At 44.7% G+C, this 11,822-nt stretch overlaps 1 protein-coding gene across 1 annotated transcript in view; it reads left to right on the forward strand.

Moving 5' to 3' along the window:
* Window positions 1-11,565, forward strand: part of LOC145399627 (NOP protein chaperone 1-like) — a 31,160-nt gene extending 19,595 nt beyond the window's left edge. The window contains exon 4 of the mRNA XM_080272168.1: window positions 11,044-11,565. Coding sequence (XP_080128294.1) covers window positions 11,044-11,328 — 285 coding nt within the window. The 3' untranslated portion in view covers window positions 11,329-11,565. The remainder of the gene's footprint in view (window positions 1-11,043) is intronic.
* The last annotated feature ends 257 nt before the right edge of the window (window positions 11,566-11,822 follow it).

Raw genomic sequence — 11,822 nt, forward strand, 5'->3', positions numbered from 1 at the left:
TGAGGTTGTTTCCCGTACTGTATAAGACTGCACAATGTGGACACAACTGGCACCCTAAATAACTGCTACGTGACATTCCTGGATGCTTCCACGGCAACAGCTGCGCATGCTGCGGCACCTGATTTGTCTTTGAGGGGATCTGATGTATTAACCTCCTTGATGCTTTCGGAGAATGTCATTGATCATGCTGAAGATTATGTGCCTAACGTGTTTATGGATTATGTGTTCCAGAAGGATAAACAGAGGGTTTCCCCAGCCCCTGAGTGGTTTGTTGCTTATTATAAAGAGAACAACTCCAACCTTATCCATGCTTATCACTACCTCCAGAAGGAGGTGGGTTCCATCCCAAAGGAGAATATCAAGTGCAGTGGCAAGGGGGTTCTACTCTGTGCTAAGAATGTTATTCAGGGGAGGATGTTGCAACACATGCCTTGCCCCTCTGACTGTCCATTCACAACAGTATAGCCCCACAAGGGCTTTAATTACTCTAATGGGGTGTATAAAGGGAAGGGTGATTCCCTGGAAAGAAGAAATTATAGAGGTATAAAGCTTTTAGATCAGATAATGAAGGTAATGGAGAGAGTTTTAGAAGGTATGATTAGAGAAAGAGCGAATGTTGATGAGATGCAGTTTGGGTTTATGCCAGGTAGGGGGACCACTGGCTTCAGGAAAAATATATTGGTAGGAGAAGGGATCTTTATTTTGTTTTTGTTGATTTGGAAAAGGCCTTTGACAGAGTCCCTAGAGAGGTGGTGAAGTGGGCAATGAGAAAGCTTGGCTTGGAGGAGTGGCTGGTTAGGGTGGTTATGGCCATGTATGTGGGTGCTCACACCCAGGTGAGAGTGAATGGAGATTTGAGTGATGAGTTTTCCGTGAATGTTGGTGTGCATCAGGGGTCAGTCTTGAGTCCCATGTTGTTTATCATGGTACTAGAAGCCCTTTCACGTGACTTTAGAAACGGACTCCCGTGGGAGTTGTTGTATGCTGATGATTTGGTGTTAATTGCAGAGAACGAAAGGGAGGCGGAGGAAAGGTTTAGGAAGTGGAGAGATGGTATGGGGCAAAAGGGTTTAAGGGTAAATGCAGGTAAAACAAAAGTGATGATATCTAGGGTTGGTGGCGGTATTGTCAAAGACGAGGGAGAGTGGCCACGTGCAGTTTGCCACAAGGGCGTGGGAAGTAATTCCATCTTGTGCGGTGTGTGTGATAAATGGGTGCATAAGAGATGTAGTGGTATCAGAGGTAGACTGCGAGATAATGCTGATTTTATGTGTACGGCGTGCCAGGGTGAGAAGGTGGAGATTGTCAGACGTGAAAGGATTGAACTTGCTGGTGAATCTCTTGAGTGTGTGGAAGAGTTTTGTTATTTGGGAGACATGTTGTGTGCTGGAGGTGGAGCTGGAACTAGCTCTGTGGCTAGGATGAGAAGTGGTTGGAAGAAGTTCAGGGAGCTCTTGCCTCTCCTGACATTGAGAGGGCTCTCCCTACATGCTAAGGGGTCTTTGTATGCAGCATGTGTTAGGAGTGTAATGCTGTATGGTAGTGAGACCTGGGCAGTGAAGGAGGAAGATATTCGCCGGCTCAGACGTACAGAAATGACAATGATTAGGTGGATGTGCAGTGCATCCCTGCGTCCAAGGCCTGGAGGGGCTGGGTTTACGATGGAAGAGTTGAGAGGTAGGATGGGACTGGAGTGTATTGGTGTTGTGATGAGGAGAGGTAGATTGAGGTGGTTTGGACATGTGGAGAGGATGGGGGATGATAATTGGGTGAGGAAGGTGAGAAGTGTTAATATTGGGGGTGGGGTTATGAGGGGTACCCGGTAGACCGAGAAAGACATGGGACGAGGTCATTAAGTGTGACCTTAGGGTTAAGGGACTGAACAGGGAGGCTGCAATGGATCGTGCAGCGTGGAGAGCCGCCATTAGGTGACCAAGGCCGACACATGCAAGCATGTTGGAGCCTTTAAAAACGAAAACGAATGGGGTAGTCTTTTGTGAGGACCTGCATGAGTTTTCTGATCTGGAGATTATGGGTATTTGCCCTGACAGTGTGTCTTCTGTTCGCAAATTAAAGCAGAAATTGGTGATACTTACTTTCTGTGGATCCCACTTACCAGACCATGTTGACATCAACCCCTTACGGCTTAGAGTGAAGTCTTTTCATGAAAGGCCCATGCAATGTTATAATTGTTTTGAGTATGGTCATCTAAAGAAGTTTTGTAGGAATGGGGCCCGCTGCAGTCACTGCACCTCATTGGAGGCACATGACCCCTCGGAATGTGACTGTGGGATTTATTGTTTTCATTGTCAGGGCCCTCATTCCCCATCGTCCCGTCAGTGTGACATCTACAAATTAGAGCAGGATATAGTGACTTTGGCAAATACCCAGCGTATTAGCTTTGGAAGTGCTAGGCAAGAGCTACCCTACAGATGGAAACTTGGAAGACACTCCTTTGCTTCCTCAGTTTCTACTACAGGGAAAGCAGCTCCCTCCTCAGGAGGGAGTAGTGCCACTCAGTTGTCTACCATGACACAGAATAGCTCTATGGCAGAGACTTCTGGGACACCTAAGGATAGACATAACCATCCTGCTGTGACAGATTCTCATGTGGGTGAAAAAGTTAAGTCTCCATCTCGGTCTGGCATCCAGAAGGGCCCTGACTGGAATGCGCACCACAGCAAATCTCCAAAGAGTACCCCGGCAAGTATCAAAGGCCCAGGAAAGGGGTCCCACAAACACTTTTATCATCAGCCTTTGTCATCTGTTTCTGGTGCTTGTGCTTTGCCCCATGGTGGTAATAGCACCTGCGTTCGGCAGCCACCAGTCTCTGAGGCAGAGAAAGACAAGAAGAGAAAGATCAGTCCCCAGTCTAATGATGATGATATAGAGGGAGTGGAGTGTCAACATCTGAAAAATAAGTCTTCACTACTCGCCACCTCTCCTACTCAAAAGAAATCAAAGTTGGGCTTTAACACTACACACGATGGTAGAAATGTCCAGGAGCACTCTTCTCAGTCTAGGGAACATAGCCCTCACCGTCCTAGAACAACACACTAGGAAGAAGTGTAAAAGAACCGTCGAAGTGGCTCCTTAAACAGGTTGGAACGTAAACGTTTAGTCGTAGAAGGTGATCGATCAGAACTTCATATGGAAATTGCGGCATCCTCGCATGTTGAGTCCCAGTAGGTACTGCTCATATCCTCCTCAGAATATCATGCCTAAGATTATTCAGTGGAATTGTAGGGGTTTATGCGTTAATTGCGACAAAATTGCTATCTTGAAGAACACGTTTGGCTGGGATGGCCTTTGCCTGCAAGAAACGAAGTTGGGTTATCATTCATTCAACCCAGGATTCAACTATGTGTACTATAGCTCACTACCGCCTGCAGGTCTTCTGGCAAAAGGTGGGGCAGCCATTATTGTCAAAAAGAGCATTTATCATGCTCGAATGGATCTTCCAACTTTCCTGCAGGCCTGTGCTGTGCAGGTATTACTGGACAAAATGTGCATTGTTTGTTCACTGTATCTCCCACCTGATGACGTGGTACAGCTGGATGAACTGGAGCTGGTGCAGATGCTGCAACCTCCTGTTTTGTTACTCGGGGATTTTAATGCCCACAACATTCTGTGGGGTGGGAACTCCACTGATGAGCATGGTGCTATGGTTGAATCATTACTCCTGCTAAAGAATCTATCATTACTTAACAATGGTGCTCCTGCACACGACGCATTGCACTGTAACTCCTACTCTTCCACTGATCTAAAGTATTTGTTCCTCTGATTTATTGCTATCTCTCAGTTGGTCTGTGTCACAATGTCTGCTTGGTAGCAACCATTTCCCAATCATAATTGACACCCTTAACAGGTCACCTCCATCAGCGCCTCCAAAGTGGTGTGTGGATAAAGCTGACTGGGAAAAGTTTTCAGCTGCCTTCAATTGTTCTGTTGATTTCTCATCTTTTGAGACCCACATCCAGGCATATGATTACTTCGTATGGCAGGTCTTAGAGAATGCTCAGGTTTCTATTCCCAGTTCTTCTGGCAATTTTCGTCGTCTGGTTGTCCCTTGGTGGGATAAGACATGTACTAACTTGAGACACATTACACGGTCTTGTTATAGACATTATAAGCATAATGCTTCTCAGGAAAATTATTTAATATATCATAGAGCATTAGAAAAAAAAGTAAATATTTTAAATGGGCTAAACGTAATTTGTGGCACAAATATATAGAAAGAATTACATCTAAAACACCCATAGGGAGAGTTTGGGCTAAAGTGAGGAAGCTGTCTGGTACATTTGCTCCCTACCCACCTCCTTGTCTGAAGGTGGACGGAGCTGTGGTTTCAGACCCGGAAGAGGTGTCTAACATCATTGTACACTATTTTGCCAATATTTCAGGTTCAGTGGGGCGCCAGTCAGTACCTCCTTTGGACTCTGCAGTCCCGGACCATGCAAGTAGTTCCGACTTAGTGAGGTGTCCATCGGCATCCCCTATGGGCTCTGCTGTGTTGGACCAGGAAGTATATAATAGGCCTTTTATATTCCGGGAATTGACTCAAGCTCTATGAGCCACAGGGGGTTCTGCTCCCGGCGAAGATGGCATACATTACGACATGATTCGCCACATTCCACATGAGTATCTGTAGCTTTTGCCAGACATTTACAATGCAGTTTGGTTCTCAGCCACCATTCCCAAGAGCTGGATGACGTCAGTCATTATTCCCATTCCTAAACCAGGAAAAGATGCCACACTTCCAACAAGTTACAGACCTATAGCACTTACCAGTTGTTTGTGCAAATTATTTGAAAAGATGGTTAACCATAGGTTAGTCTGGTGGCTGGAGACTGGAGGCCACATTTCCTCCGTGTAGTTTGGTTTTTGTAGAAATCGGTCCACCATGGACCCTCTTTAGTGCCTGACAACAGATATTCAGAACGGATTCATTATTAACCCATTCACTGCGTCAGTGTTTGGTTACATGTACATCCTGTGTGCGGCAGTTTTCAAATATTTAGAAAAAAATATTAGAAAAGAAATAATATTGTCAAAACATAGAGAAAAAAAGCCCGAGTTCAATGATATATAACACAATATAGCAAACAAAAAAATTTCCTCTGATACAGGTCTGTGAAGTAATAAATATTCCCTGTGTGGTGGTGCCAGGCAAACAATGTGTTATGGTTGCACTGTGTTGTCAGTGTCAATCTTGCGATCAGATAAGGTGTAAATCAGCATCTAAACCATCATTGTCATCATCTAACAATGTATCACTATCATCACTACACTCATCCAGAGATTTCATCCAATATTTGCTTGGGCTACTCCTAGCAGCAGCATGGAGAAGATTTCGTACCTTTACCTTTGGCATTTTGTAGGTAACTGAGCTGAGCTTTGCACCTCGTGAAAATGCATAATCTGTGTATGGCAATATTCTATAGGGTGCCATGAATTGCTAGCTAATTTGTTTTGTGCCATTTCTGAAGGCGGAATTTTTGAAAGCAGGAAATCATATATGATACAGCCACAGTCAGAGCCATTTGGACTCAGATATCATATATGATACAGCTGCAGTCAGTGGGTTAACAGACACACTCTTGGGGTCTTTTTTAACTTGGAGAAAGCACATGATACGACATGGTGTATGGGTGTATTGTCCAGCTTACGATCTAAAGGTTTGTGTGGGACTATGTTCCAATTCCTGCAGAGTTTCCTTTGCACGCGTTATATCCGAGTCCGAATTGGTCTCACAGTCTCCCCCAAAGTTCTGCAACCCAAGGGGGTACCCCAAGGCAGCATTTTAAGTGTCACATGTTTCATCATGGCCATCAATAGAGTAGCCGAGAGAGTTGAAAATGAAGCTATGATCCAAAGTTCACTCTTTGTTGATGACTTTGCCATATACTGTGCTGCAGCCGACCCTAATACTGTACTGCAAGACTGCGGTTGCAAAATGCCATTAATACAGCACAAACGTGGGCTGAGGAGTGGGGCTTTCGCTTCTCTCCCCAAAAAACTGTGGCTATCAAATTCTCGAGGAGGAATTTAGCAGCAGTTCCTCACCTACTCCTGGGAGATAACATCTAGCCCTATGAAGATAAGGTGCGTTTCTTGGGGCTTACTCTTGACAGTAGACTTACTTGGATGGACCATATTCTACAACTAAAGGCCACTGTCACGCGGTCTCTAGATATCCTTAAGGTTCTTAGTGGGAAGTTTTGGGATGCTGACAGACCAGCACTTCTTTGACTATATGATGCCCTATGTCGTTCCAAATTGGAGTATGGTTGCCAGTTATACTCCTCAGCAGCCAAGTCTACCCTGAAGCTTCTAGACCCTGGTCATAACTCAGCAGTGAGAATCTGCACGTGCCCCTTCCGCACTTCGCCTGCAGAGAGTCTGTATATTATGGCAGGTAAGCTACCTTTGGATCTTCACAGAGTGGGCATTAGTTTTCAGCTTTTGTTTAAGACTCAAACTCCCTTGTCTAACCCTGTTTACCATCTGATGAAGGACTTTCGTCTGGCACAGAAGTATGAGGAACGTAAGAATTTTCCAAGGCCTCTTCTTATTCATATGCATGGATTTTTACAGGACACCTTCTTCCACAACGTCCAGGTACAGTAAATCTCTTATTTTCCGATCCCTCCTTGGATTATTCCAGAGGTCCATGTTTGCAAACCTGCCTGTACTAAGCAGTCGAGATTATCAGCTGAAGTTAAAGCCCTGTTTCTTGAACATTCCCAGATTCATGACTCAGCCACTAAAATTTACACAGATGGGTCAAAATTGGATTCTGGCGTTGGCTGCGCAGTCATCCTTGAGGATACTATGCATCAGGCGAGACTCCACGGTGCTGCTTCAGTTTTTACCTCTGAACTTCACGCTGTTGTCCATGCATTAAAATTAGCACATGACAGTAGAGACAGCCAGTTTACCCTATACTCTGACTCGCTGAGTGCCCTTACAGCCATTCAGAATTTTTCCAGCACTCACCCTTTGGTGCAGCTAATTTAGGAGTGGCTGTATCGTTTAGCTTCCCGTCGCAAGAGACTTCAATTTTGCAGGATTCCTGCTTATGTGGGTTTACCAGGCAACGAGGAGGCAGATATTGCAGCTAAGGAAGCCGTTCATGGTGCTCTAGGTAACTTTCCTGTCCCTTTTCCCGATCTTAGGCGACATATATCAGATTTTATCAGGAGGAAGTGGCAGGAGAGGTGGTCATCCTCCACTGTCACAAACAATAAATTGAAAGCAACACATCCTTCTGTGCAGGTTTGGCCGGTGTCGGACAGCACTCCGAGCAGGCACTTGGATGTTGTGCTGACCAGACTTCGTATAGGTCATACATGGTTAACACACCGCCACATAAAATGTGGCGGTGACGCTTCCCTTTGTGAGGCTTGTCACGTCCCTGTGACGGGGGAACATGTTTTAGTTCACTGCAGAAAATTTCATATTCCCCGGGGCACTGTGGGTTTTGATACCCACAGTGTCTCCGACATTTTGGGTATTTCTCCAGATATTTTAAAGGTTGCCAAATTTTTATCAGACTGTGACATACTTTATGACATTTAACTTATAGATTTTATGGTGTTGTCTTTTCATTTCAGTTTTTATTTTTTAGTTATTAGGCGCTGAATGACCACATCGGTCCTAGTGCCTGGCCTTTGTGCCAAACTTTTATCACTCAGCTTCTTCCCAGGCCAGTCTGCATATCTTCCACATCCATTCTACTACTGTCTCTCCCCCATGCTTCAGCATTTCACCACACACTTCATCAATTCCTGGGGCTTTCCCCAATTTGACTTTCTTCATTGCTTCCACAACTTCAATTCTACTGATTTCTTCCTGTCTTCTCACCTCCCTCCTTCTCCCAGCCATTTCCCAACCACTTGTACTCGCATTACTTCCATTCTTTATGTTCAACAGTTCCTTAAAGTGTTCTCTCCATCTGCTCACTTTTTCTCCCTTCTCCACTAGTAATCTACCATTTTTATCTTTCACTCCCCTACTAACTTCACGGGCACCCTGTCTTACTCTCTTCACCTCATTCCAGAACATTTTCTTACAGTCCCTCCACTTTACACTCAATTTCCTTCCAAATTCCTCATCCACTCTCTTCTTACTCTCTCTTACTAATCTTTTCACCTCTCTGTTCCTTTCTACATATAACTCTCTCTTCCACATCTCAGCTTCTTCCACGTCCCTATTTCTCATCCATTCATCGTATGTTTCCTTCTTTTGTGCCACGGCCTGTCTCATCTCTTCATTCCACCATGCTGTTCCTTGCACCCCCTTCCGTCTTCTCTTCACCCCACACAACACACATCACATGCTGCACATATTTTTTCTGTGAATATCTTGCACACACCTTCCACGTCCCCCATCTGCTCCAATTCATATTTAGCCAATCGCTCCTCCACTTCTTTCTTATATTCTGCCTTTTTCTCATCCTCTTGTAACCTTTCCTTGCAACTACTCCTTCCTTCTGTGCTTCCCTTCTTCTGTTTCTCCATCTTACTTGGATCTTGATTCTGGCCACCACCAAGTAGTGGTCAGAAAGTCCACTCCCCTAACCTCTATAAGCTCTTGCATCCATTACACATCTTCGCATCCTTTCATCCACACACACATAATCAGTCATTGCCTTCCTTTCATTCAGTTCACCACCCACCCTTCTCATCACTCGCCATGTATACCTGTGGAGCATTTTGTGCCTGAAGAGGGTATTGGCTATCGCCAACCCCCTTCTGGCACAAATGTCCACTAATGCACTGCCATTCTTATCTATCTCACCAGGCACATCCCACTCACCAACTATTCCATCCACCTTCACATTCCCTACTTTACCATTCATATCACCAATCAGAAACACTCTCTCAGTCCTTCCAAGCTTTTCCATGCACACTTCCACATTTGTCCATAACTCTTCTCTCACTCTGCTTGCACGACCTTGCATTGGCACATACACACACACATTCGCCCACATTTGTATTCCAACTTTCAATCTTATCCACACAATCCTTGAGCCAACTGATCCATACTGTCTTATGATCTTCTTCCATCTTTTACTCACAACAATACACACTCCTTCTTTTGCCCTCTCGTTCTCACCTACTCCTGCACATATACCCCATCCATACTTCCATTCTCTCACACTCTCTCCTCTCCATTTAGTTTCAGTTACTCCACATACATCCAGTTCCGCATCCACAAGCACCTGGACAATCTCTTTTTCACCTCATCATTCACACCCCTTACATTCCACGTCGCGATCCGTACCATGTCCTTTGTCCGGTCCTTGGTTGTCATCATTTGGTCAGTCCTTGTCCAAGGTTTCTTGTTCGTCTTTTTAGTTAGCTGTTTTCCGGGGAGGGGCACTATAAAACGTATAAATTTTTAAGGCTTTTGGGGGCCCCCCTCAATTGGGGTCCTGGGGGACAATTTCAGACAGCCCCCTGCCCCCTGCCTCCCCTCAGGTATGCCACTGGCTGGGTGTTAACCATGTAACCAGCCCTTATGTGTTCCTCGTGTATCTGCAAGTGGGTTGGTGGAGGGTTAGTGCCGCTCCCCATACAACAACTGCTGGTAAATCAGAGACAAATGGGCACCCCTTACAGGATTATTGCATCTGGCTGTAGATAGATGTTATACAGGGTGGTGCAAAATAGGTTGACATTACAGAGGCCTGCCAGGAAATCAACACCAACCTGGACGTGTGCATTACCATGTGTCGAAGTGTGGCTGACAGACTCCAGGAATGTGTCAATGGTGAGGATGGACACTTTGAACACTTATGAGACTAAAGTGTGTCTTTTGTGTTGGAATAAATGGTAAATGTAACCTACATTTGCACCACCCTGTATAGGATAGAGAGATGTGTACCTCAGTCAAAGAGTTAAATTAAATTCTATTGACTGAAGTATCCTAACCTGGGGCCCTCACACATGGTAAGGAATGTTTTGGGATTGAATGTTAGCATCTAGTGCTATTGTAGATTACCGAAAGTCTTTCAAAATGTCAAACGTATTCCACATATTCTTTGTTAAAAAAAAAAATGTCATGTTTGGCCAAATTAGTAGAGAGGTTGTCTGCTGTCCCAGCGAACATGGGTTCAAAGCCTAGCTGTGGCAGGGAACAGTTGCAGGCCTTGAATTTTGTTGAAACAGACTTTACAGGTACACTTTAAAACCCACTGACAAATCAGAAATACTCCCCTGCTAATGCAAATACACCAGTCCTGTATGAGACAACACTAGCATGTATTGAGTGTAAACAGTGGGTGTTAGTGCCAAAGTGGTGACAAGAGGAGCTATATTTTATACAGGAGTACTGCTGGGCCATAGGCGACAGGCTCTTAAGCCTAATATACAGAACATTATAATAAATCAGAGACAAACCAAAAATTACTGTATTTGAGCCATGTAGAGAATATCAGCAGTCAGTAAATGAATAATACTGTACAGTGTACTGCAGTGTAATTTTTAACCACCTTATTCATTCATATAGTGCTGGCCACAACTTCCTTCACCGTTATCATTTTATGTGTCTGACCTTCACTCTTCCTATTTCTGCCATCCTTCCTGTCACTTTATCACTCTTCTTTCCATATCAGGTGGCTCTACACTGAGTGACAAGCATAATGGTGTTCTGTAACTTAGGAAACCAATTGCAACACTTGGTGGTAACCATATAACCAGATAATGGGATGATGTGGAGTCTACTATGGTGTCCCTGTTGACTGAGTGGAGATGCAAATACAATGCCCATGCAGGAACCAAACCTCTACATTCTTCCCTGCACCTCACTGTGCGAGGCACTGTTCTCTACAAGGGAACATCAGTTCACAGCACAGAATGGCCCAGCAAGGACAGTTGCTTGCTTGTGGTTGATGGGTCATGCCTGGCCAAACAGACTGGGATTACTTACCGTACCAACAACAGCAACATCTCAGACTGTCCAGAGTACAAGAAGATACCACAGAAATAGTGAAGTCAGTACTTTACAGCATTTTATTTGTTTTATTTTGTCTGCCAGAATTTGTTGATGAGTGAGCTGAGCAACAGTGAAGAAGACAGTGAAGAAGATGGAACTCTTCTTGGTTCTCCCTCAAAACATGCCAACTGTGACAGTGACTCTGACAGCACTGACCAACCAGAATGTGGGCCAGTTACAGTAGACAGTTTGAGGCTACCTTCCCATGCACTGAAGATTGGGAGAAAGCACAAGAATTTGATACAAGAGATACCTGTAATAGATAATGATGGAGAGAAGTCAGATGGGGAGGCAACTGTTACTTCAGCCAACTTAGGGGAGAGATAGAAGTCCACCATAATGTTCTCTGCTTAGTACATATTCCAGTGATGCCCTTGTTGCTGGCTAGAATCTGTAAGATCACCTAGAAATTGTTGAACTGTAATGAGAAAATCACCAAACTCAAGCATGTTTAAAATCATTTTGTTTCATTTCATTTTGGAGAAAGAAACACTGATGTGGGACTTAGTGTGTATTGATGTTTCTCCTCATGGCTTCCTCAGAATACAATTGCTGAATATACACCACATTTCCTGTATGTATATAGCAGAAGGTAGTGGGGGTGTAAGGGGGCGTGATGTTTTGGCTGGAGGGGGGGCAGGTAGGGTAAGGAAGGTGAGGTCCAGGGGAGAGGGATTACAGATCATGGCACAAGGATGGAGAGAAACAAAGGGACAGATGAAGTGGAAGTCCTTAGGGAGATGGAAGGAATGTTGGGTAAGGAAATAGAGGTCACAAGGGGAAAGGGATTGGTTATCCCAGCACAGGTGTGTGTGTGTGTG

This window comes from Coenobita brevimanus, chromosome 50 (assembly GCF_032717465.1).
Source record: "Coenobita brevimanus isolate Jiangsu-jjx chromosome 50, ASM3271746v2, whole genome shotgun sequence".
NCBI lineage: Eukaryota > Metazoa > Arthropoda > Malacostraca > Decapoda > Coenobitidae > Coenobita > Coenobita brevimanus.